General features: G+C 38.8%; 1 protein-coding gene across 1 annotated transcript in view; it reads right to left on the bottom strand.

Annotated features, from left to right (window-relative positions):
• The window catches only part of schip1 (schwannomin interacting protein 1), a gene marked incomplete in the record, with an annotated part of 244,738 nt that overhangs the window by 3,426 nt on the left and 217,068 nt on the right, over positions 1-24,244 (bottom strand). Inside the window, 4 exon segments of the mRNA XM_024277237.2 lie at positions 1,285-1,408; positions 5,195-5,392; positions 5,816-5,933; positions 6,928-7,046. Of these exon segments, the coding sequence (XP_024133005.1) occupies positions 1,285-1,408; positions 5,195-5,392; positions 5,816-5,933; positions 6,928-7,046 (559 nt within the window).

The raw sequence follows: 24,244 nt of genomic DNA, 5'->3' as shown, positions 1-24,244 counted from the left end.
TTTCAGGGGATTGAAGGGAGAAGATTGTAGACCGGAATGGACTACTAACCCATCAGGAAGAAGCTGGGCGTTAAGGTCTCAACTGTTGGTGCCAAAACACAAGAACATGAGCATCAATAGGTCTGGGGTTCAAAAACCAGATCTCAACTGTTGGGGTTTCCATGATCATGAGAACAGTAAGAAAATGAAACAGGCTTTAAAAAAAAAAAAAACACGGCAAGAGTTAGTTGATGATCTTAAAACAGCTGGGGCCACAGTCACCAAGAAAACTATTGGTAATACTTTACAAACAATGGTTTAACATGTGCAGGCCCTTTTCTTAAAGAGTGATTAAGAAAAGATGCTGTGGTCAGATGAGACCAAAATTGAGCTCTTTGGCATCAACTCAACCTTTTGTGCTTGGAGGACCCCAAGAACACCATCCCCACACTCAAGCATGGAGGTGGAAACATTATGCTTTGGGAGGGGGTGTTTTTCTGCACAGGGGTACTTCACCATGTCGATGGGAGGATGGATGGATACATCAGAGAACCTCCTTCCCTCCACCAGGACGCTTAAAATGGGTTGTGTATTAGTCGTCCAATAGGATTATGACCACGAACATACAACCAAGACAACCAAAGAATGGCTGCAGAAGAAGATCATGGAGTGACCCAGCCAGTCTCCCAACTCAATCCTATAGAAAACCTATAGAGAAGGCAAAATCTCAATGATTTGGAAGCTTTTTGTTAAGAAGAGTGGACCAAAATTCCCTCTAAGGTTCCAAGTCTTTCTGACAAAAGGGTTCAAAGACTCATATATAAATTATTTCTTGATTTCCATCTCTCACTGTTCAAATGATTCCACCAATACAATGACAGACTGTCAATAGCTTTTATCTAGGCAAACATACAAAACCAGCGAGCCAATAAATACTTATTTCCTTCACTGTATAAAATTCACTTCTTTGTCCAAAAATACACATTGCAACCAACATCACTTGTGCAGATAAAGAGTTGCTCATGATTTTGGGACTCATGGGGATTTCTGAAGCACTTAAAGGTATGTATAATGAGAGATTATTCATCCCTGAGTAGATAGATCTGTGATGTGTCGAGAGCGGTAACTGCAGCTCAGGGGAAGCCGTCTGCAGTCACAGCTCTTCAGTGACTAACAAATATTAGAGAAGTTTCACATCTACCCAAAAGAGTGAAGGGTCAGTGTGCATGTGCATGTGTTTTCCCATTTTGCTCATAGCTCTAATGGTGTATATGTGTGTGGGAGGGGGTGTTTGTGGTCACTTACTTTCAATTTGGGAGTGCAGGTCATTGACTATAACCTGGAGCTGCCCCAGAGTCATGTCTCTCAAGTCGGTGGGCTTCAGGCTTCTTTTCATTAGACATTCACTGATGTGAGGCATGTGTGGAAGCTGATGAAGCAAAATCAAAAATATGTGTTAGCCTTAATCACAAACACAACTTTAATATCATTCTAAGACATAGACACAAGTATTTCAAGGAAATCCCAAACATGTCCTGCTGTGCAAAGCTTTTGATCATGACATTTTTTGATTAAATCTGCATGATTCTGCTTGTTATTCCTGTTTCTAGGTCTATTTTTAAACGCATGCTGGGAAAAAGTCACATCAAACAACAAAAAGCAGGCATTTTGCTATTATCTTTCATGAAATGATGCTTCTCTAGGTACTTTTCAGCCTCTTTGTTCGCCGCTCAAACAGGGTTTCACCCATTTTGTTGGAGAAACTGTGACTGAGGGGAATTTTATGGAGACCTGGCTGCTTTGCTGAAAGCCGTAAAAGCAAATAAACAGTTTATAGACACTGAGTTTCAATGTTTCGGGCTAAAAACATTGTCCAACAATGACCCTATTTAGTTTTCTTCCAAACTTTGTCAAAACTATTTTGTCTTTGACCCAAAAATGTGAACAGAGTTAAACATGTGGAGGAAAATAACAATAAAAGCAGATTGTACAGCAAGAAAAAAGGGAAAAGGAAAGGAAAAGGGTTAAATTAGTTCATGTGGGACATGAAGCAGCGGAAAGATCAGTCTGGTTGAATGGCTTTAGCTGAAATGTGAACTGATTTTTAAACAACTTTCTTTAATCAGAAGTCGAGTTTAAATACAATTGTGCTGAAATACAAAGAGGAAAATAGCATCTGCTTGCAGGTGACTCATGAAATAATATGTTTGTTATTTACCATTGTTTTGTTTTAGTTTGTTCAAACAATATGATCTATAATGATATTGGGAAAAAGCTATATAAAAAATAAATTTGAGGCATATAATGTATTTGTTTTTTTTTTGTTTTGTTTTTATTTTTATCGGTCAGCTTTGGTTGCTTTTACCAATCATTTGATATATTTATTTTGTATTATAAAAAAATATATATGGTCAAAATAGGTTGATTAGTTTGCTTAAAAGGGGCAGAGATAAGAAGTTTTCTTCTTTCAGTCCCCTTTCATTTTCAACAGTCAAGAATATTAAGTAATTTATTGCAATGTGCTATGAAAATGAAACAAATACTTTATGCTGTTGTTTACTTTATGCTTCTCTCTAAATATGTTCCAATTAAAAATATATGTTTACAGTTTTTTTTAAGAGAAAATGTCACTGAAACTATCTTCTACATATGTGGTTGACAAGCAGACCATTTTCTGTAAATGTTGATGAGACACTTCACAAACCAAAAAATATGAAACTATTCTGAGGGAAATAGTTGCACAAGTTGGGGAACCTAAGAATAAAAGATCATCTTTCATTTATCTAATTTCAATGTTAACTAATACAATCTACCTGGATCAAATACAATGTAAAATATTATTAATAAGTCGAAAAAAAAACCAGAATGTTTTGAGAAATTTATTAATTCTATCACCTGTTGAGCCACAGAGAAATAATAAAATAATTTAACCAGAATTTAGACATTTATTTGTGTGTGCAGAATTCTGCTGTAGTTTTTATAACTTTTTTGTGTTTTCCTAAAGTTAGTATTTGCTTCATGTTTTTGGTCAAACCACAGCGAGTTTGCTCTCGCATGCAACCAAAACAAAGAATTCCCTAAAAACATTTCGGTAAGTTGTTTTGCTTCACAGTTTTGGATTTAAAAAAAATCTTTCTCTTTTCATCAAACAGCTGCCAAGAACCTCCTTCTAAACTTTATAAACCAATAGCTTTGAGAGTCGGCGAGCGGCAGGATGTGCATGTGTTCTGCTGGAGTCCCCTTCCTTATTTTCTGTTTCACTTTCACCGCAAGTGCTGATGTAACATCCATGTGTCACTCTAGAGTTTCTCAAAACTGAGTGGGAGGCCGGACTTGTGATGTCAGACGATGAGAACTGATGTTGGGAAATATTGTGGACGGGTGTAAAGTCCTGCCTGCAATACTAAATGCCGTGAGAGTTTCTGTGGGAGACTGACCGTGCATTAGCGAAGTACAGATGAGTCAGGACGAGGCGCTGTCACTGTACTTGTTTCTAAATCAAGATCTGTGTTCATTCTCTGAAAACACGCCCCCTGTTTTCTCATATTGAATTTGCAATTAGTTTTTTAATTTAATTTAATTTATTTCGAGCTTGAGCACACATGTATACTTACAAACATACAAAATACATACTTAACCACTATATTCTAGTATACATTTCAACATTTGCATGTCAATAATGCACCTTTTTCCCTTTAATATGTTTTACACATGCAGTATTTGACAAACTTGTCTGCTTCTATACTCAAAATCACAGCTACTATTTACCCTGTTATAGTTTCAGGCCAAACCGGTGTTTTTGATGAGCAAATTGCAAAAATGACTGGAGCTGTAAAGCAAGCCGTCAAGCCTCATTCCTGACTGCAGCTTTAATAAAGCTCTTGAGTTCTGGGTACAGCAGGCAGCTGCAGTCCTAACACATCTTCAACATTCGCCATGTGTTCATCCCTGATGTGACAGTGATGCCTTCTGACTGCTGAGCACCGCTACATCCCTAAACAGCCAAGTCGATGCTTTCCGGCGTGTGAATTATAGATGGCCTCGGCCGAGATGCCCTTCTCTCCTCTGAATAAGTAAAACGGTTCTGACTGCGGCTGAAAACACGGTGACACGCCGATGTCTGTCAGGGCGTGTGCGAAGGAAGGATAAAAGATGGAGGTCCTCCTTACTAATGAAATGAAGCAGAGTATTGAATTATCTCAAGATGAGTAAAATTACATTAATATTTCCCATTTAAGTAGGGTTGGGTTGATAAAGTTGATGAATCGATCTAAGTTTAATGGATCAATAAAAGTAGAGATCCATCTAACACATAATGCTAGAGTCCACTAGCTTGATGCTAACAAATAATGGGATTTCCCATAGGATGGCTAATGCTAACGCTCAGTTGACCTAAACATACATTGCTGACTAATTGAACATCTTTATATACTTACAGGGATGAATTTTACAAACTCTTTTAAGTAAATATTTTATTAAGTAACCATTTGTGGTCTAAAACACAGTTTTTTGCTCATACTTTCTTCTTCTGGAATAAGGTGAGATGCTAAAGTGCAATCGCCACCTAGTGGGCAAACTGAAACGCCCTCCAGGAGAAGCAGAACAATTGGAGCTTCTCTTTTTGAGAATCATTGTAACACTAATTAGCACGTGTCAAAGTCAAGGCTCGGGGGCGGGATCCGGCCGTCCGGGTCATTTCATTTTATTTTTATTAACGCCCCGATGTTATCTTGTGATTATTTCTAACTTGTGTAATTTTATTTTTATAGAGAGTAAAATATTGAAAGTTATTTGAGGTTTAGGTTGATTTATTCTGGAATAATATTCCTGCCTGTTTTATTCATAGCTATGCTAAAAAGTTACAAATTTAAAGTTTTAAAAATGTAGTTTTAGTGTGGTCAATAAACGTTTATCCTGTTCGGCCTGTGACCTAAGGTGTGTTTTGGATTTCGGCCCCTGTGTGACTGAGTTTGACACTCCTGCTATATGCTATTAACAATCTTATTATAATTTCACTAATAAAAGTTACAGTATGTGAACTGAATCAGATTAATAGGAATTTATTTAAAACATTTATATATAGATTATGAATGAATTTCTAAACAAATGTGTGTAAATGTGTAAATGTGGAATAGATCCAGGTTCTGGTGAACTGAATCAATTCTGGAAATGATTGGCCCTACATTTAAACCAATAAGACTTCATAAACACTGACCAGGTCGGCCACTGGCGACTTTTTGCGGTTCTGTTTCTCCACCTCCACCTGCATCTTGGCCATGGGTTTGGCCATAGCCAGGGCCAGCTTGGCCTCCGCCTGCAGCTTCTTCTGTCGACTCAAGAAGTCCATGTCCTCCAGGGATTCCGAGTCGTCCTCTGTGGTGTCCCTGTCCGAGTAGGAGGAACTCTGCTTTGACTGCAAGGAAAGTGGAGGAAAAAGAAGGAAAAAAGAAAATTTTTGCCATTAAAAATGGGGATATGTGGAGAGGCAGTATGAACATGTTTAAAAGATATTCTTCTTTTTCGATCAGTCATTTAGCTCCGCCATGTCTCAGGCAGACGGGAGGGTAATGAAACCAGTCATGCATGGCTTTGGCGAGCACACACCTATTCAGATCTCATTTTCTTCTGGTTAACAGGCCGCAAAACATTACTGAAAGTGGTAATAAAGAAACCAAAGCTGTAGTAATCTCCTCTGATTCAAAGCGAGCGCTTTCGGATCTTTATCACCGGGCAGCCTTCGCATAATTAATACCAAACATTTGGCTGCATGTTTCAGGTGTAAAATGTTTTTCCTTTCACTCTTGAGTTCTGGAAAATGACTGTCGACTGAACGTACCATTGGGGACAGGGGGGTGTCCAGGCTGGTTTCTGTCTTGCTATCGTCGGCATCGCTGTCCTTGTCGCTGCCGCTGTCGTTGACAAAACAGATCTGCAGGTTCATGCCACTCTGCAGCCTGCAGGGACGGGCGGAGAAACACGCAGATAGGTAACATAACCGCTGATAGGAGTCCGCCAAAGCAGACACCATCACACCCAAAATACATACATACTGCTGCAGTGATCTCAAGGGGGAGATAAAACTCCCAGGTTTCCTCTATTATCAGAGTAAAGTGCTAGCTAAAGATAAAATTAAATAGCGCTTGTGTTTTTAATCATCGCTGCTGTTGTGTCCAAAATGGATCGATCCGGGCGGCCTTTGGTGAGTCTGATGCAATCTGCCCGGGTCTGGAGGGGATTCGCTTTTATCACAAGGGCGTGGATCCCTCCCACTGGTGATCAATACAATGCTTATTCACTGCAGTAATTATAAACAAAGCTGATTGATTGGACTGCAAAGATCTATTCCTCTTAAAAAAAAAAAAGGGGTCGATTGTTGTTTCAAAGCGGACGCATCAAAACGCTCCCTGTTAGGGTGGTTGATGTTATTTTCGATATAATTTGTTGTTCAGTAACACAAAAAGCTGTAAAGGAGAGTGACAATCAAATAAAGTTGATTTTTACAAAGCTATTCTTCATGAAAAGATGAATATTATAAATACAGAGTCTGGTTTCTCCACACATACATCAGTGAGGCAGACATCCTTAACTGAGCTGCCATCTGTTTCCTGTGTTCGTCCCACTCAAGCAGCAGCAGTATCGAGAAATCTGCATGACTGAAATCACACAGAGCCTTTCTGATCATCCCGTTCCAGTAAGTTTCAGTGTCGGAGGTGGAGCCACGTCTCCTTCAATATGTAGGTGCCTTTTAGGAAGTGAGAGCCACAATGTCTGGCTCATTCATGTGGTTTTCCTCAGCTCTCCCTTCCCCTATTTGTGACAGTATTTCCAGCCTTTACAGCAAACTGATATCATAAGCTGCACTGAAACCTCTTTTTCTGTGTGTGTATAAAACCTGAGTTCAATGAAAGGCCAGACCACAGAAGAGAGGTGACGTGGTAAAGGTCTCACCGTGAGGACAGGCTGGGTTTGCCGCTCTTGCTGCAGCTGGTGTAGATACCTGGGCCATCATCAAAGAAACTGCCCAGGGCCAACTTCTGCCTGATGGACTCCCTCTCATTCTTCTGGGCCTACAAGAGAAGAATAACAAAAGTGAACCAAGGGTTTAGAAGTTAGCTTTGATTTACGATGACTTTTTAACCGTGAACACAATCAACGAAATTCCAGTAGATTCTGAAGGATAAAAGCGGCGTAAAACTATTGTGATAATAGTTGAAAAGTTATAGTATGTTAGAGATTTTATGTCACCTCAGGTCTTAAATACTCATAAAACTAGTTTTTACAAAAACCAAAATGATAAAATAACATCAAGACACAACAGAAAATGTTAACCCTTTGATGTCTATTGATGCTTAAAACTTCTTCAAAATTGCTTTAATTTAGCATCTACTTCAAAGCAAAGACATAAGCGAATCTATTTTTTCATTGCTAAAAATCAAAGATTCCAGCTTTTCTTAGTTAATTTAAAACCCACATCCTGTAATATTCCAAAGTTGTACACTGGAACAATTTTGCAGGTGCCATGGGGTTAAAAAATAAATATTATTGTCTGCTTATAACCACTAAAATGACTTGAATTTAAAAAAATAATACATATAAAAAGTAGTTAAGCGTCATAAAAGTGTTGATTCTGATAATACAGTTCAGTTTAGATTAGTAGTAAAGTTTTGTTTCATTGCATTACATATTTTATACATGTGTGATTTTTAATAATAATGTGTGTAAGAGTTCAGATCTTTACAGAAGACAACTGTCAGCTACGGAAATCATCCTTTCTATTTTTTATAAATAAATTCAAAATATATTAGAGAACAATAGCTTTTTGCTTGGGTGATTTTCACCCGAGCAAAAGTATCTACATGATTTTCAATATGTTGCGTTTGTCATGGGTCCCTGGGTAAGTCTCACATGTCCTAGAAATGGATGGGGTAAAGGCCAGCATCTATATAATTTTTTTTTTAATTATTACTAATTTTTCAGTAATTTTAAAGTTTGTTTTTGGAATCTAGCCATGTTTATATTTTCCATTTTGTCACGTAAACCTCAGTTGAAAATAAAATAAAAATACTTTATCACCTGTTGTCATAATTTGATACAATTTTATGACAAATAATTTTATATATTTATATATTAATTTGGGTAAAAATGACCTGGCAAAAGTGATGGTGGAACGTTTTTAGGCGAAAGTGTTCTAATCTTTCAAAAAATCTCAACTTGTTTATTGTTTTAGTTCCCTTGTATGTTCTATATTTATTCTCATATTATTTTATTTTGCTACAGGTGTTTTGGTGATGAAATGCCAGTATTAAATGGCATTTATAATCTTATGTTATGTCATTTTCCTCTGCGAGAGAAGCAGAACTGAAACTCAATGAAGTCTTGCGATTAAGATATTTCACCAGCAGGTGGTGCTGTTGCTCCAACACAATAACACCTGACATAAAGCAGATGAATTCATGTCACACTTTTTAAACCAGCTTAATGTTGTAAAAGATTCCACTATAAATACATTGAAAAAATTAAAAAATTACATTTATAAATGTCTTGGTTTCTATATTATGTACACTAAAACTTCCCCTCATCCAAAACTGCACATATTGAGGTTCCGTACATGTCTTCATCAGTGTCTTCACAATCACTCACAGTTGATTTGATGTTATTTTGTGTGCAAAAACTCAAGTAGACACAAAAAAGGACACAATATAGCCAAATATATGGTATAAATATACATATAAATGTGTTTTTGTCAATTTTCTGAACAGTTCTTTCACCAAATATCCACATAAATCCCAAAGTTGGACTCCTCATTCACTATCATAACGTTCTTGCATCCAGGATTGTTTGTCACCTGATAATTCAGCACCAAATATTGGAGTTAGACAGTGTAAATGAGACCAGGCTGACACCACCTAGAAGGTGTGCAGTTACTATATCTGAAAGACTCAAATGTTTCCCGTCCTCATCACACTCTCATTTCCACTCGTGATTCAGCCCTGCTGGTGCCACTCCTGCTTCCCACCATCGAGTCATTACTCTGCGTCTGTTTGCTGTCCTCATCAGACAATTCAACATCGTCCTCTCTTATTATTTATTTCTCTTGACAGTAGTGTGCAGGCGTTGGCGAAAGTCCCTCCAACCAAGGACAAATTACCATAATCTCACTCGACACTAGAGCTGCAAGAAGCTGTTGGCAGAGGCAGCAAAAGCTCACAGGGCTGGACTTGGCTGCCAAACGCTTCTTTCAGTATCTGGTATGAAAGATCGTCTAATCAGGACCAACATGCATGGAGGTTTCGACTGACTGCCTCAGAGACACAACAGTGGTGTGGTCCAACATGAGTGCATCACTCATCCTGACTACGGCGGAGCTGTCAGCGGAGTTACTCTGCTGAAGTGTTGCTACGAGCAAAACCCCAAACCTGAAGCAGCGTGTTCACCCAGCGTTCACTGTCTGTCTGTCCTCCTCAAACGGCGATGGCTGAGAAAAGACAGGAACAAAGGCGGGCTGAAACCAAGCATGGCACATCCTGCTAGCCCCGAGACACGCCAGACAATATGAATCCCGGGAAACTTTTTACTGCATTGTCTACGGACAGCAGGGAAGGTGAAAGAGATATCATTCAAAAATACAAGTAAAAATGTTGCTTTATTTAACACAGACATCCAGTAATATTTGTTTGATCCGTGCAAAGACATAAAAACTTGTTTTTTAGACATTCAAGATGTTTTACCGGGTTTGAAGCTGTTTGAACTTCAATTTAGCATTTCTCAAAATAAGCACAGTTAAGAATTTTTTTGTCTAATTACGACCTTAAATCTAGAAATAAGGAAATATTATTATGTAAATTTGCTTCACAATCTTCACAATGCAAAAACTTGATTTAAGACTCAAAAACTAACATTTCAATGTAATTTTTGGTTTATTTTTAAGGATTTTATTCTAAATTTTAATAAGTGTTGATAAGCTATACTGGCATTCATGATTATTAAGCGCAGTTTTAGATTTTGTGAGGATGTCTTAAGGTGGGCCAATCTGTAATAAAATTCCGCTCTCATTTTGTTCACATTTTGTACTAAAATGAGTCAATTTTGTATTTTTCTTTAGTTTTTTTGCCATTGCAATCAAAATAAACAACAATTATATACATAAAAACTCAAAAAATACTAATTATTAGGCAAGATAACATTGAATATCAAATAAATCAATCTATTTAGCCTTTTTTTTAGCTTATACTCCCACTTGGGACTCCTCGTTTCAAGATTTTGATGTCTTATGAGAGGTTTTTGTTATCTAAAAATAATTTTCTGCAAGGATGGATAATTTTACTACTTTTTAGGAATTTTCTTTAGTGTTTTCTTTCTATTTTGCATGAAGATTCAAGAGAATTTAACAGACAAAATATATTTGTAAAAGCTTAGTGAGATGTCAGGGCAAGGTTAAGGTATCCTCTAACACTTCCATGAGAAATGCCTTCATTCAGAGGCCTTCATGCTCCACACTGACAAACACTTTTTTATTCTGAAAGACCATTTAAGGGTCAGTAACTAACATTCAAGTTTTCTTCCTTTTTAATTCCTGAGAATGACTTTAATTAAAAACCTGTTTCATTAAAAAATAATTAATTTGCAGTCAAATATATTTTTTTAGAGCCCAAACAAAACACTATATTGTCATTACTCATTTGGATAGTGGATAGCCCAACAGAATAAAATAAAAAAAGATATTAAATGATCCCGACTGGTCTACCAGTTGCATTTCTTTAGGCTATAACTTTCAAAACAGAGATATGACAGAGGAATGAGAGAAATTAAGGCTATAAACAACCAGTTATCAGGAAATAACAACACATTCTCACACTATTAAGAATAGCTGAACGAATTATAAACAGTGTTTATCTAATCAGATGATAATTGCTTCCAGAATTAATGTGTTTATTCTGCACTTTTTGCCTTTTTCCCCACGTTTTTTCATTGTTCTCAGATATGGAACCAAAACCTCTTTTCAGGATTGAAAAATTACATAAAACTTTATTAATTCAACCCAAAAAAAGAATTAACTTGACAAGAAATGACAGGGAACCCCACCAATCCCATAGAAACACATGGTGATGAACGTGACCGATCGGGAAACAAAAAGGGGATGAGTGACACCCCTAATAAGCACCTTCACATCCTGGCTCTGAGCAGAAACCCGCCCAAATTAGTTTGCGAGAAAGACATTTAGGCTAATTTGTGTTTTGCCAAAAATTCAAGCAGCAATTTCCTCCAGTTGAAAACCCTTCAGTGACAAAGACGTTTTCTCCTCCACTTTGCACCGCAGCCATTCATCTGCAGGCCAAGAGGGCGAGTTAACCCCAACAACACATGACAGGGGGGCTGGTTTTGAGCCGCCACATCTTTTCTTTATAGAATCAACATTAGCAACTGGGGATGAAATACATTTAACGTGCTGAAAAGAGCTCTGATTCTCCTCCTTTCATTGAACGGAGGTGATGATTACACAAGAAATGTTGACATGTAATAATCTGAAAACTACACAACGGGGTGTAGAAATGCAAATAAGGCGTCCTAAATATTTCTGTTCTTTGACTCACCTGGTTCAAAATCTTTATTTCTCATTGCTTCTAAATGTAAAGCTCACCTCCATCTTATTATATTTCAAATATTTCTTTTCGCTCGCCTTTCCTTTCAACATTCCTCACAAAGCAGACTCACTTTTGCTGCACAATGAGGTCTTTTCACCGTCTGAGGCCTAGCTCTGCAGCTCAGACAAGAACCTTCTGTTAAAGTACAACAGAGCACACACAAGTCCAAAAACAGCAGCTCGTTGGAGCTGTTTTTAGTTACGTGCCTTCTGAGGTATTCAAAGTGTGACATTGACATTCAATTCACCTGAATAGGATCATGGTTATTAGGATTTCAGATGTTTTTTTAAGAAGTCTGTTGATTTTGTGGACTATGACAGTATTAGAGACACCAAAATAAATAAATAAATAAATGTAAATAAGTTGTAAAATTATGAGAAAAAAGTCCCAATTTAACCAAAAAAAAAAAAAAACGGGTAAAAAATAGAGTTGGTTGTGTAGTTCTTTCTTTTTTTTGTTCCTATCTTTTTATCGTAAATGGCCTTTAGCCACATAAATTTATGAGTTTAATCTAATAAATTCTCAACTTACAACTAATAAAATATCACTGTATTGTCATGAAATAGCGTCTTTTTAACTCATAATTCTACAAGTTTATTCTCATAAACATTTTGACTTTATTCTCATAATTTTACAACTTTATTTTTATAAAATTGTGTTTTTTTTACCATAATTTTATCCCTTTATTCTCGTAAAATGTTGACCTTTGTTTCTCATCATTTCATTACTTGATTCCTGTAAAATTCTGACTTGCTTCTTATAATTTTATGACTTTATTCTCAAAAGGTTTTGAGCTTTTATCAGTATTTTATTACTTTCGTCTCGTAAAATGTTGACCTTTCTTCAGGTCATTTTATTACTTCATTCTCTTAAAATCTTGACCTTTTTTAATCATAATTTTACAACTTTAGTCTGTAAAATTGCCTTGTAAGATATCTTGTACAATCATGACTTTTTTCATAATTTTACAACTTTATTCTCAAAAAGTTTTTAATTTTTTTCATCATTTTATTACTTTATCGTTATAAAATGTTGACCTTTTTGTTAATTTTACGTCTTTATTTTCATAAAATTCTGACTTTTTCCCTTATCATTTACGACTTAATTCTTGGAAAATATTGACCTTTCTTCTCATCATTTTATAGCTTTATTCTTGTAAAACTATCACATCTTTACATAATTTTACAGCTTTATTTTTAAAAAAGGTTTCAGTTCTTCTCATAATTTTACAACTTTATTTTCATAAACGGTTGAGTTTTTGTCCCATAATTTATGCATTAATTCTAGTAAAATGTTGCAGTTTTTTCCTCATAATTTTATTTTATTTACATTTTACTCTTTTACATTTCGTACTTTTTTTATTATAATTTTACAGCTTAATTTTCATAAAATTAGATTTTTTTTCTCACAATCTATAACTTTATTTTAGATATATATTTTTTATATTTAATATTATTTAATATATTTTTGTATTTTAATATTATTATTTTACTCAAAGTTTTCTTAACTCGATTCTTATAATTTTTCCATATTTTCCTAATATTTTTTGCATCGAGGCTGTAACACTGGGTTGTAGCACACTGTTCTGGCAGACCGTTGAGGTGTAAACAGGGTTCTGTTCACTCGTATGTCCTTCCAGTCCAGACTGAGCTGCTGAGAGTCATGACTGCAGCGCTGCTCTCAGGTCACACAGCTGCTGGTATAGTCTGAGGTTAAGCCGTTTACATGCATGGTTTACTGTTGTAGGAAATGTTCAGACTCCGTCGTGCTGAGAGTATAAACACAGCAACAGCTATCAAAACCACAAAGGCCATAATGTGAGGCTGCAGCCAGCAGCAGGCAGGTCTAGCAACGGACTGGAAATCTCATCTGGAGGTACCAACAACAGTTTCTGCCTTATCGGTCGAAACTGTAGCTCAAACTGGAAGTTTTCATGCCAGCACACATGGCCGACATCCACATTCCATCAGCTTTATATGGGTTCATCTGTGTTTGTCTCTCCTTTCATGCTATCTGAGCCTCGTCTTTCTAGGCAGCGCGGCATTCCATCCCAGATAAGGGACTCGACCTTTGGCCCTCATGTGGTTCAGCTGCAGGTCAGTGCAGGACTGCTCCTGTCACTCAGCCGGGAAAGGAACAGCTAAGTGAGCCGTAAAGGGCATCCGTGAATGCTTATGCTTTAAGAGAGGGGGAAAAGGGTTTGGAGGAAAGCTGTGGTAAGAATAAGAGGGAAAAAAGAAGCACAGAGACGGGAGGGGAGTCTGGACAGCACAAAGCGTCTCTGAGTCATCTCTGAGCTGTAAGATATCTTTGTGGGGAAAGATTTAGTTTGGGGATTTGTTCTCCCAAAAGAATAAAGGAGGAGGAAGAATAAAAGCCTTGTTACTCATGGTGTTGTGTCATAGCAGGACTATAACACCCAGACTTAGGCACCCAAGCAGACCATGATGCATAGCAGCAACTCATTTTAATGAAGGCTGGTAAACTGAATAAACATAAAAAAGTACTCTAAAAGACGAACATCTTCCACTCATATGCGAGACACGTCCAAACAGCATGAACCCATACCTCTTTGTAGTCATCGCTGAGGAGGAGGGTGGAGGTTTGCCTCATGACATCATCTACTCCACATCTATCCATTCTACCCAGCGCTCCCCTCATCCCGTCCTTCCTGTTCCACCCTGCTCAGATTTGTCCGGACATCCTCCTGAGGTGGAGCTCAGTCACTGTGCATCACAATCTCCACACAACTCAACCCTGCCATCGTTTGACACCACGGGAAAAAGTTCCACTCGGCCGCACGTGGATTCTCCTAGACTCTCCGTAACATGTTCTGACACTGATTCTCTCCTTCCGACTGCTCGGGCTCTGCCGTCGCCCTGCCTCTCCCGCAGGACTGGGAGAGCAGAGGTAAGACTCCGGTGGACCCTCCCTACCTTCCACCCTCTGGTCAGGGCGGCCTGTCACAGCCCAGGAAGAGGAGGGAGAGGAGGGAATACAAATAACTCACAGTGGAGGGTTTTTTTTCTGCTTTTACGCCCTGACATGAGGACAACAGCTGCTCACCACCGGTTTGACAAGAGAAACTATAACTCAGTTTATGTTTTTGAGTCGCTTCCACATATTACTCCTATATTTTAACAACTTTTCTAAAGCAGAATGCCACATTGACTAATTAAAAAGTCTACACAAACACATAACAGAGCGTCCTGCCCATCCTGCCAAGGTAAAAATAGACCTTCCACTGGACTTGGAAAGCAGGAGCCCCACTGCTCCAGCCAGCTAAATAAACCCTGACAGAGCACAATGGACCATTAGTCTGGCACCCAAACACACACAGTCACTCATTCACTCACACAGATTGCTAGTCCCTACAAAACCAGAGATTTACACTTTCAATCTGATCTCTCCATGGTGTATAATGATCTAATCTCTGTGAAACCTTATCATCCTTGTGATCCATATGTTTGCTATAGCTGCTCAAACCAATAAGCACTATTAGATCAACAGTGTACACAAGGGACTAGAGGAAAATGTGGGAAAAAGTGCCAGAAAACTATCGTTGTGCACGTAGAATGATTAAAAAACTTTTTAAAAGGACTGCATTTATAAATTCAAATTAAAAGATAATTGAAAAAAAATGTAGATACCCAAGAATTAGGGATCAAAGCATACATTTACTAAATAGTAAAGATTTTTACTGGCTGATTTTTATTTTTAGCTCTTGAGGAGGTCCTTTGTGGTTTCTGGACTGTTTGGTTGTACATGCCATCCTGCTTTCATTCCCAGCTTTTTCACACATGATGTAATCCTCGCTTTTAGAACCTTCTGGTATTCTCTGATACAAATCACGCTTCTGCTGCACTGGTAAACCCCTTCCTATGCTACAAAAAAGGCTCAAACCATAATGCATGAATTCTCTGTGGGTTAGGGGTTTATCTGGAGAGGATGTGTTTGTTTAGTGAAATAAAGTTTTATCTTCTTTTTTTGTCATACGAACCAGATTAAAGCTGATTAAAAGTTTAATTAGGATACTTTAGATACTTTGACATTTTTGATACTCAGGTTTAAAACGAAATTGAAACAATTACTTTAAAAATGACATTTTAGCAACTGAACTGCATGTTTGTATCTCTGCCATCTGTCTGATCTACAGTAGTTTGGGTTGTACTGAAACCAATTCTACAAATGGGTGAAAATCTATTTTATTTTATTCTATTCTATTAAGCTTTCCTTTTATCTTCCATGCATTTCCCAAACTCACTTCCTTCTTTTCAGGGTCTCTGCGTTGCTGGAGCCTATCCCAGCTACTGTTGGTTATTGTCGCTAGTCCGTCAAAGAGCTCTTTTACCATCCTCAGTGGTATAATAATATTTCCAAATAGCATAAAAAATCCAGAAGACCTTTTTTCCCCAGTCCTTATTCTGGTCATGACTTAACACTGTTACTATGTTTCAATGAGTTAGAATTCACACAAATAATACTGTTATTGGGAAATAAAATTGTTAAATGTTGCTAATATTTGCCTTTTTTTAACTTGAATATCAAAATGAAACCCTCTTGAGGTTGATCTGCTGGAGGTTATTCAATTATTCGCAGCTCAAACGGTTTCATGCCCCAGAGCTGGCAGCAAAGTCCTGGGGAATTTAAAACTTTTGGCTCCAACTGGATTTATAAAACATCAAAGATCTTCTCACTTTGGACTTATAAGGTAAAATGAAGTTGTTTCTATTAGCAGAGAATAAGAACAAAAGTGAATCAGCAAACAGATTCAGGTGAGAAACCCTATCAATACTTGGAAAGGAAACGATGTATCCAGACGAGCACAATCTATGAAGAGATGAATGAGAAAAAAACACTAGATATGTATGGATAACCAGAAAGAGTGACGCATGTGAGACAGTCATCAGTGTCCGTCCTCAAAGACAGACAAGAGGATGAGAAAAAGATGAGAACAGTCTGGGAATAGCACTTTCACTTGATAAGATCCAAAAGCAGAGAGGGACTCCTCACTGTTCTCACACACTGAAAAAAGAGGAAGTGGATTTGATTCAACGTTGATCCCTAAGGATTATGGGTAGAGTGAAGAGAATTGTCTGGTTGCCCCCTGAATCTGCCCTCGGTGGACTGCTGCTGAACACAACGCCCACACGAGTGCGCACACACACACTCGTATACAGAGGCCACTAAAGCCGGTGTTGGCTGTGAGCGAGCGTGGCTCGGGTGGGGCAGAGTCGTGCTCTCCGCCTCATTACTGAGGCTGACTTCATGGTGAAGGTGAAGTCACTGCCACAGCTGATTCAGAGAACTTCTGAACAATTTACTCCACTGAAGCACAGGAGGAGAGACGCACAAACACACACAGGGTCAGGAGTGGCTGAGACTGTTTCAGGTGTGTGTTTGAGACACACACTGAAGGGTCAGCTGAGAGACGACAGTGACAAACGCACACACAGAACAGCTTATTGTTCCGAATGAACAGAGGGTGGCTGTGGGAGGGGGTTCCTGGCACCTCCTGTAAGCCTGCGATCCAAGGCCAGTGGCGCCATGTGTGTTTATATACTCGTACAGCTATCTTTGTGAGGACGTGTTTCAAGTTTATGGACCTTGACAGCTAGGAGAAGGTTCTCCTCTTTTTCTGGCTCCTCAGCGTCTGTTTTTTTTGTGTGAAATTACAATACCAGACGACATACTGACAAACATGGGAGCAACAACAGAAAAGAGTAGGAAAAGAATGAGGGCTGCTACCATAGCAACCTGGTGAGAATTTCTCCATGGTGATGGTCTGTGCTTCAAACAAATTGGGCTGTGAAAGGAGCACATGGTGGCCCATCGGGAAGTCCACCAACTCACACAGAGGCCTGTTTTGGAAAGGGGGACGCTTTAGCAAATTGTGAAATATTGGGACAAAGTATTCTTTTGTATAAAACCTATAGGGGAATCGCAGCACAGCCGAGCATCAGTGAGGACGGCAATCACAAATTTCACTAAAAGATAATAAATCGCTAATAGCATTATTATATTGACCTCAAATTCTCAAAAAAATTATCATAAGTTGTTTGTTTTTAACTCAAATACCTTAAATAACGTGGATTTTGCTGATAAAAACCTGAAGTGTAACCACGTCTGAGCTTGTGGTTTTAGTCACAGCTCCAGTCTAAATTCCCTTCCTGTTACATTACGCAAACTTGTGTTGGTGATTCTATATTTTACAACAGTGGCTCATTGATTGATTCTGCCATTCCAGAGTAATCCATCAGAGGTTTAAACCTAATTAATAATTCATCAGGCCACACCTCATATAGAGTTACACACAGACTGAAGCTTGCCATCATCCGTCTGCAACCAGCCGCACAAACTCACAAACCATGTGTGTGTGAGAGTGTGTGTGGGTGTGTGTGACAGGATTCAGCATTCAATCAAGAGTCCCTGAGGCCTTTGGCGAGCTGACTGTGCTGTTCTGGGCCAGAATGACACACTGTGGCCAAGCTGATAAATCTCACCATCCCTGAGCACCCAGCTGGTTTTGCTGCTGACAGCAATACAGCCACACAAGATTTGTGTGTCTGCATGAGAATGTGAAATCAAGACCACACACTAACATACAAGTTATAAGACTTTACAAGAAGAACCCAAAAAACACTAAGCTCTTGGTTCACCTTAGCGCCAAAGAAATGTAGAGAAACATTGATGAGATTTTTTACCGTACTGAAGTAGATTTGGAAACGCCAGGTTTGGTGACTGCGGTTCAACCAATCAGGTTACTGAAGCCTCGTTTCCACTGAGCGGTCCAGTCCGGTCCCATCCGCTATTTTGAACATTTCTTTTGTAAAATAGATCTGTTAAACCACGTGTAAAAGTCGAGACCCAGGGGCCGGATCCGGCCCACTCGGTGATTATATCCAGCCTGCCAGATCATTTTATATATTTGTTATTAACAGCTCGATGTTATCTTGTCCTGGTAACAAATTGCAACACATTCTCATTCCTAAGTCGTCACATTCTGAAGTTTGGTTAAGGATCCTTTGAGGTTCCGCGTCAAACATTGACATTTTTGGGTGTCCGCAACTCGCCCTTCTTTGATGTCCAATTAAATTAAGACTCCCCAACATGGGGTCACAAACTGGTAGTGGGATGTGAACCACACCAGTATCCTAACCCTAACCTTAACCCGGTACCAGACAGTCGGTACCGGGTTAAGAGTTTGACACCCATGCATTATACAGTACTGAATCGTATCTCTTAAGGGCCCCCATTAGTTGTAGGTTCTTCGAAAATAGAACAGGACGGTTGGAGCGGAGCTGCTGTAGCCACCAACCGTCCTGTGGAGAAGTGATGACGGCATTAGCAAGCACCAGTATAGCGCTAAGCTAGCGTTTCCGTTTTCCTCTTTACGGTGATATTCTTCTTAGCCGCTTGCAATCTTCATTCAAACAACATTAAATTCCTGTTATACACAATGTGCAAAAAGTAAAGTAAGAAAAAGGCGAGTTGCTGGATGACCTCTGTTATTGTTGGTTTTCTGGTCATCTCACTACAATGACATGCTAGCGGTCTCCACCACAAACCGCTCAGTGGGAACGGGGCTTAACTTAGTGGAAATGCTCACCAGAATTACCACTCCCTATTGGACCGTACTGGACCGCTCAGTAGAGACAAAGCTTAACTGAGTGGAAACGCTGACTAGAATTAACTGGACTGTCCCGTACTACTCCTTACCAGACCGGACCACTCAGTGGAAATGAGGCTTAGTGTCAGTCAGCCACCTACGTGACTAAATGACTTGAAATATCACACATGATAAAGGCTTTCCAAACTCTATGAATCTCTCCACAGCATCATATTTGCCTGAAAAGCATCAACAGCCGTAGAAAAAAATCATAAAAGATCCGCTCTGCAACGATCGTGATTTCCAACGGAAACCTGGGAGACATCAGCTCTCCCAGGAGACAAACACGGAAACAGGATCAAAACTGTCCTCGAACGTTCTTCTACTTCATCTAATTAGTCCTTGACCACTTTATTTCTTCATTAAGCCAATTCCCTTTTCTCTATTCTGTCATTGCCCTTTGCTTGCTTCGATCCTATGGCGGGTGTGTGTTCTGTCTATGTGAGGGGCGCTGCCTGCCTGCCGGTTGCCAGGATACCAGTCTAATTGAGGGGCCTCTAGAGAATAGCTGTTATCTGAGCTTGAACCCCCTGTTCCGCTTAGCGCTCCCATTCTTGCTCTTATTGGCTCCATCTTTCTCTTATAATGCATCCGCGCATGAACCTGCCCCACCCCAACTACTTACTAAATATTGACTCTTTTTTTTTTTTTTTTTCCAGCTGGTGATTACCTTCCAATTCCTCTTATCACCAGTGATTGCAGCTAAATGCAAAGACAGACATCCTTTTTTTTCTTGAAGTTTCATACGTTTGATTTTACTCCGTCGATCTGGTTCTCTTTTTTCTTCCGTCGTGCCATCTTTCAGTGTCTCTGCCCAGCTTTTATCTGATATGGCAAGAACATGGCAGGAAATCCTTAACCCATTATAGAACTGCTCCTCTTTGGACCAACAAATACGAGGAATTGAAATTAATACAATTATTTTACCAAACGATGTGTTTCTTCAAGAATATTAGTCTGCACGGAGGGCATTTCACTTAAACTGCAAAAAATGTAAGAGAAAGATGTGTTACTACAAGTTGAAATTCCTGAAACTACAGTTTTATCTTTAACGTAAACTTCAATGACTAAAAGACTTAATTTGGACTTTTTGTCTATCCACAAGGGTCGTCCACAGCCCGGAGGCTCTATACTTTTATCTCAGCACCGCAGAAGTTCTGCCTCCCATCCCCACAGCTTCCTCTCCCAGAATTTTCAGCTTATTATATATTTTCCTTTCATCTACCTCTCTGCCTCTTCCCACTCTCCATCTCCACTGCAATGCAGATTTTTCCCCCCATTCCTAGCTAAGCTAATTCTGGAGAAACATGCCTATAATCAAATGCTCTCCTGTAACGTCTTGATCCTCTTGATTCTTAGCTTGGGACACTAGTGCTGGGGATACTGATGCCTTTAAAGTCCCATACTTTTGAAGCTGCCAAATGAAAGTTAACATTTTAGAAAACAAGAAGGATTGGAGTTGAGTTGGGACGCAACAAACTTGCAGCTACGTGAGCACAATGATAGGCATGGAGGGGGTCTGAAAGAGAGGTAGGACATAATTCCCATGGGTCAAGAGCTCTCTTAGCAACCAGACAGTCATCGGATTCACAACACAATCACGCAACCCCATAAGCCTAGAAAGAATACCCCCCTCCCAAAAAAAAACTCCCACGCAGTCTCTGCAGTGACACAAATGCTGTTAATGTAGAGCAAAATCCTGATTTTAAATGCAAAATTCAAGGATCTAAGAAAAAAAAAACACTTGGCAGTGTAAAAAAATACTAAATGAAACATTAAGGAGATGATTAAAATAATAGAGAGTGCATGGTGTCAGTTTGCTCAGAGGAATACCTGGTAAGAACAGTTTTCCTGGTGGACCATCCTTCAAAGCATCCTAGAGCGGAGCAGGCTGGGCTTTGGGGGGGAGAGCAGAAGTGGGACTGGGATAAGATTCCCAGCCCTGCAGCGGTATTCCAGTGGGAGGGGAATGAAGCGATCCACGACCCCTTACGATCCAAACTTACAGAAAAACAAACCCCTGCCTGTCCCCCGGTGAAAGTCGAGACCAACCTTGACGCTGCCTCTGCCTTCTGTCCCGGCTGTTGTTTTTTTTAATTCTAGCTGTTTGTTAACAGAAAAAAAGGGCAGGGTCTGCCTCTCCGCTGATGAAAGAGGGAGGGCAGCAAGAGACGGGAGGAGGGGAGTGAGAGCGAGAGGATGGGAGGGGAGCGCCGAACAGAACACTCCCGCTCGCCTCGGTCTGTCAGCTAGGACTGGAGAGTGGGAGGAGCCAATGGGATGAGCACAAGCAGGGCTGGAATGACGTGGAGAGCACCTATTTTAATGTTGATATTATTGTTAATTTATGCCTTTTTTTCAAAATTTTCATACATGAATGCAAAGATTTCTCCAAATATTTGGGGATTTTTCATCTATTTAATATTACTCTTAAAACCATATTTCTAAATTGTACCATGTACTTCTCTGTTTGATGAGTAACTTTTTTTCTTATTTTATTAATTTACTGTTTGCTAACTTCTAATTTCTTATTCCTGCAACTACTTTGTGTAAAACATTGATGGTAAATACTTTGTTTTGGATGCACTTGTCTAAAGGTTCAGTAAATATGCTGAAGATTTTTTTTTTTTAATGGGAGGAAAAGGGCGGATTATGTCCAAAAAAAATGAAAAAAGTGACTTTTATTTCCTAACATTAACTCTGATGGCTCTGTGTTGATCAAATTCAATCAAAAAGATTTTTTTCTGTGATTTAAATGGTTAATTAAAAAAAATATAAAGGTCAAACATCAAAAACCAGAGTTGAATTAAAAGCGAAATATTAACTATTAATATTTCTATGAACAAAAATGTTGATCCATAAGTTATTAAAAAGCGACACAAGTAAAATGTCATCTATCATGTGTGATTTTTCATCATCTTTAATGTTCCAGAACATCCTGTGAAGTACATGTGCCATGTCTGTGATGCAGAGCTCCCTTTCATTGTCTATCTCTTCATGAGATTATAATCCTACGGTGGCAGATGGCTGCTCTATAATCCACACTGGCCAACCTACTTAGATAATCTCTTCCTTCTCCATCTCTTCATCAATTTCTCCATTTTGCCATCCTCTCATTACGCTAAACCCATCTGTGTTTTCCTTCCTGATCATTATTTTGTTCGTTTTTAAGTCTACTTAGATGGAAATGTACAGAGTTTCACTTAATCTGATAACCAACAGTGTTTAGATGTAAACAAATCTCTCCTTGTTATTTATGTTACAAGCTTTCACTGCTTTATTATTCATTATTTGAGCTGATGAGAACTTGGAGCTGTGAGGAAAAAAACCCAAATGTATTCCTAAGTATAACTTTTACAATATATGATTTAACTAAATACATAGTGATAAATTATCTAACAGGGTCATCATCACAATCAATAAGAAAGACAGTTAGGAAGATAAATCTCAGAGGTGACCTAAAATGAGATTCACTGGATAGATAGAGGATAACCCACTTCTGACTGATTTCAGGAACTTCAAGGATTGGAGTTTTAAAAATCTTTGGACAAGGAGCAAAAAAGTTACAGTAACTCCTGTCATATGACATATCGTCTCTACCAAGCTACTTTGGCTTTAGCATTAGCTTTTGGTATTCAAGCTTGAATGCTCAACTTTTTTTTTTTTTACATCTTTTATTCAGAGTAACTATGACAACGGAGACATTCAAATGCAGGAGCAGTTGACTGAACTTTACTAAGCCACAAGCAAATATACATATAAAGAAACAAGACCCCTTTTCAGCCTTTGTAGTGGAAAATGTAAGATTTGCTCTCGATTATATCAAAACCCACCTGTCTAACAGGATTTCAAAATAAGGGTCTACTCTTTCAAGGTATAGAAATCTTTTCTTTAGGAGTGACTTATTCCATAGAGTCTTTGAACAAAGGAGGAGGGTGTGTATGTGGTGTGTGTTTGACAAAAACTATGGAGCTGCTGCTATAGTAAGGTGCAGCTTTAAACCCCCAAAAAATAATAGTTGGGAGTTTTAAATCCATTGTTTAAGGAAGAAATTATCCAAGTTTTAACCTTTAACAACTGAGGAGTCACCGGTGACGCAAATATAGGTAAGATTTTACATTTGGACTCATTATAGCTGTCTTTCCTGTGGTCACTATTCTCTTCAACTAACCCTCTTAATAAAGCTGTGAAGCAGCAAACATAAGAAGACTGAGACATCCTGATCCGGATAAATCAAATATCTGCTTTCATTTGTGTCTTTTTGGCTGGATGGCCAGCAGCACATGCTCCCCGTTATCTCATGCCCTCTCTCTGGCCAAACCTCTCTATCCAGTATCGATCACTCTTGGGTGACGCTGCTTTTCCCGATAAGAGCATTCTTGGGTTTAATGACCTGGTAGTGGATCGATGAGCTCTCCCTGCTCTGATCTCTCCGCTCAGGCCTGCCTGCTGCCTGGTTCCGGCTTAGCCCTCTGCCTGGTTGGTGCCCAGCTGGGAGCGACGGGAACACTGCCGCACCAGTGGATATAATTATCCTCGCTGAAACACGCCGACCGCGCCTCATGAAAGCACTCTAAAGCTTGGTTGAATTAGCTTTTGTGAAATTGGAAATGTATTTTGAAGCTTTTCTTCAACAAACCATAAAACGTAACAAAAACACACAACACAGCAGTTACACCATCAAACAAGAAACTCTCCAAATCTCCTCGAACCTTGGATTAATCCTACAGCAAACTCTGATATTAATAGCCAGAACTAACAAACACAAACATACCTAATATAACTGAACTTAGCAAAAACATTTATACAGTAAGCCTTTACAGATTTTTAAAAACCAATTTTCCAGACTAATGAGAAACTAAGTGGAAAATGTTTTTCCATAGATGGATAATTTAGATAATTTTAACCAGTTTATTGATGCATATATTTGGCAGCGATGGCTTCTGCAATGGGA

This window comes from Oryzias melastigma, linkage group LG13 (genome assembly GCF_002922805.2).
Source record: "Oryzias melastigma strain HK-1 linkage group LG13, ASM292280v2, whole genome shotgun sequence".
Classification (NCBI taxonomy): Eukaryota; Metazoa; Chordata; class Actinopteri; order Beloniformes; family Adrianichthyidae; genus Oryzias; species Oryzias melastigma.
This window is presented reverse-complemented; position numbering and strand designations above follow the sequence as displayed.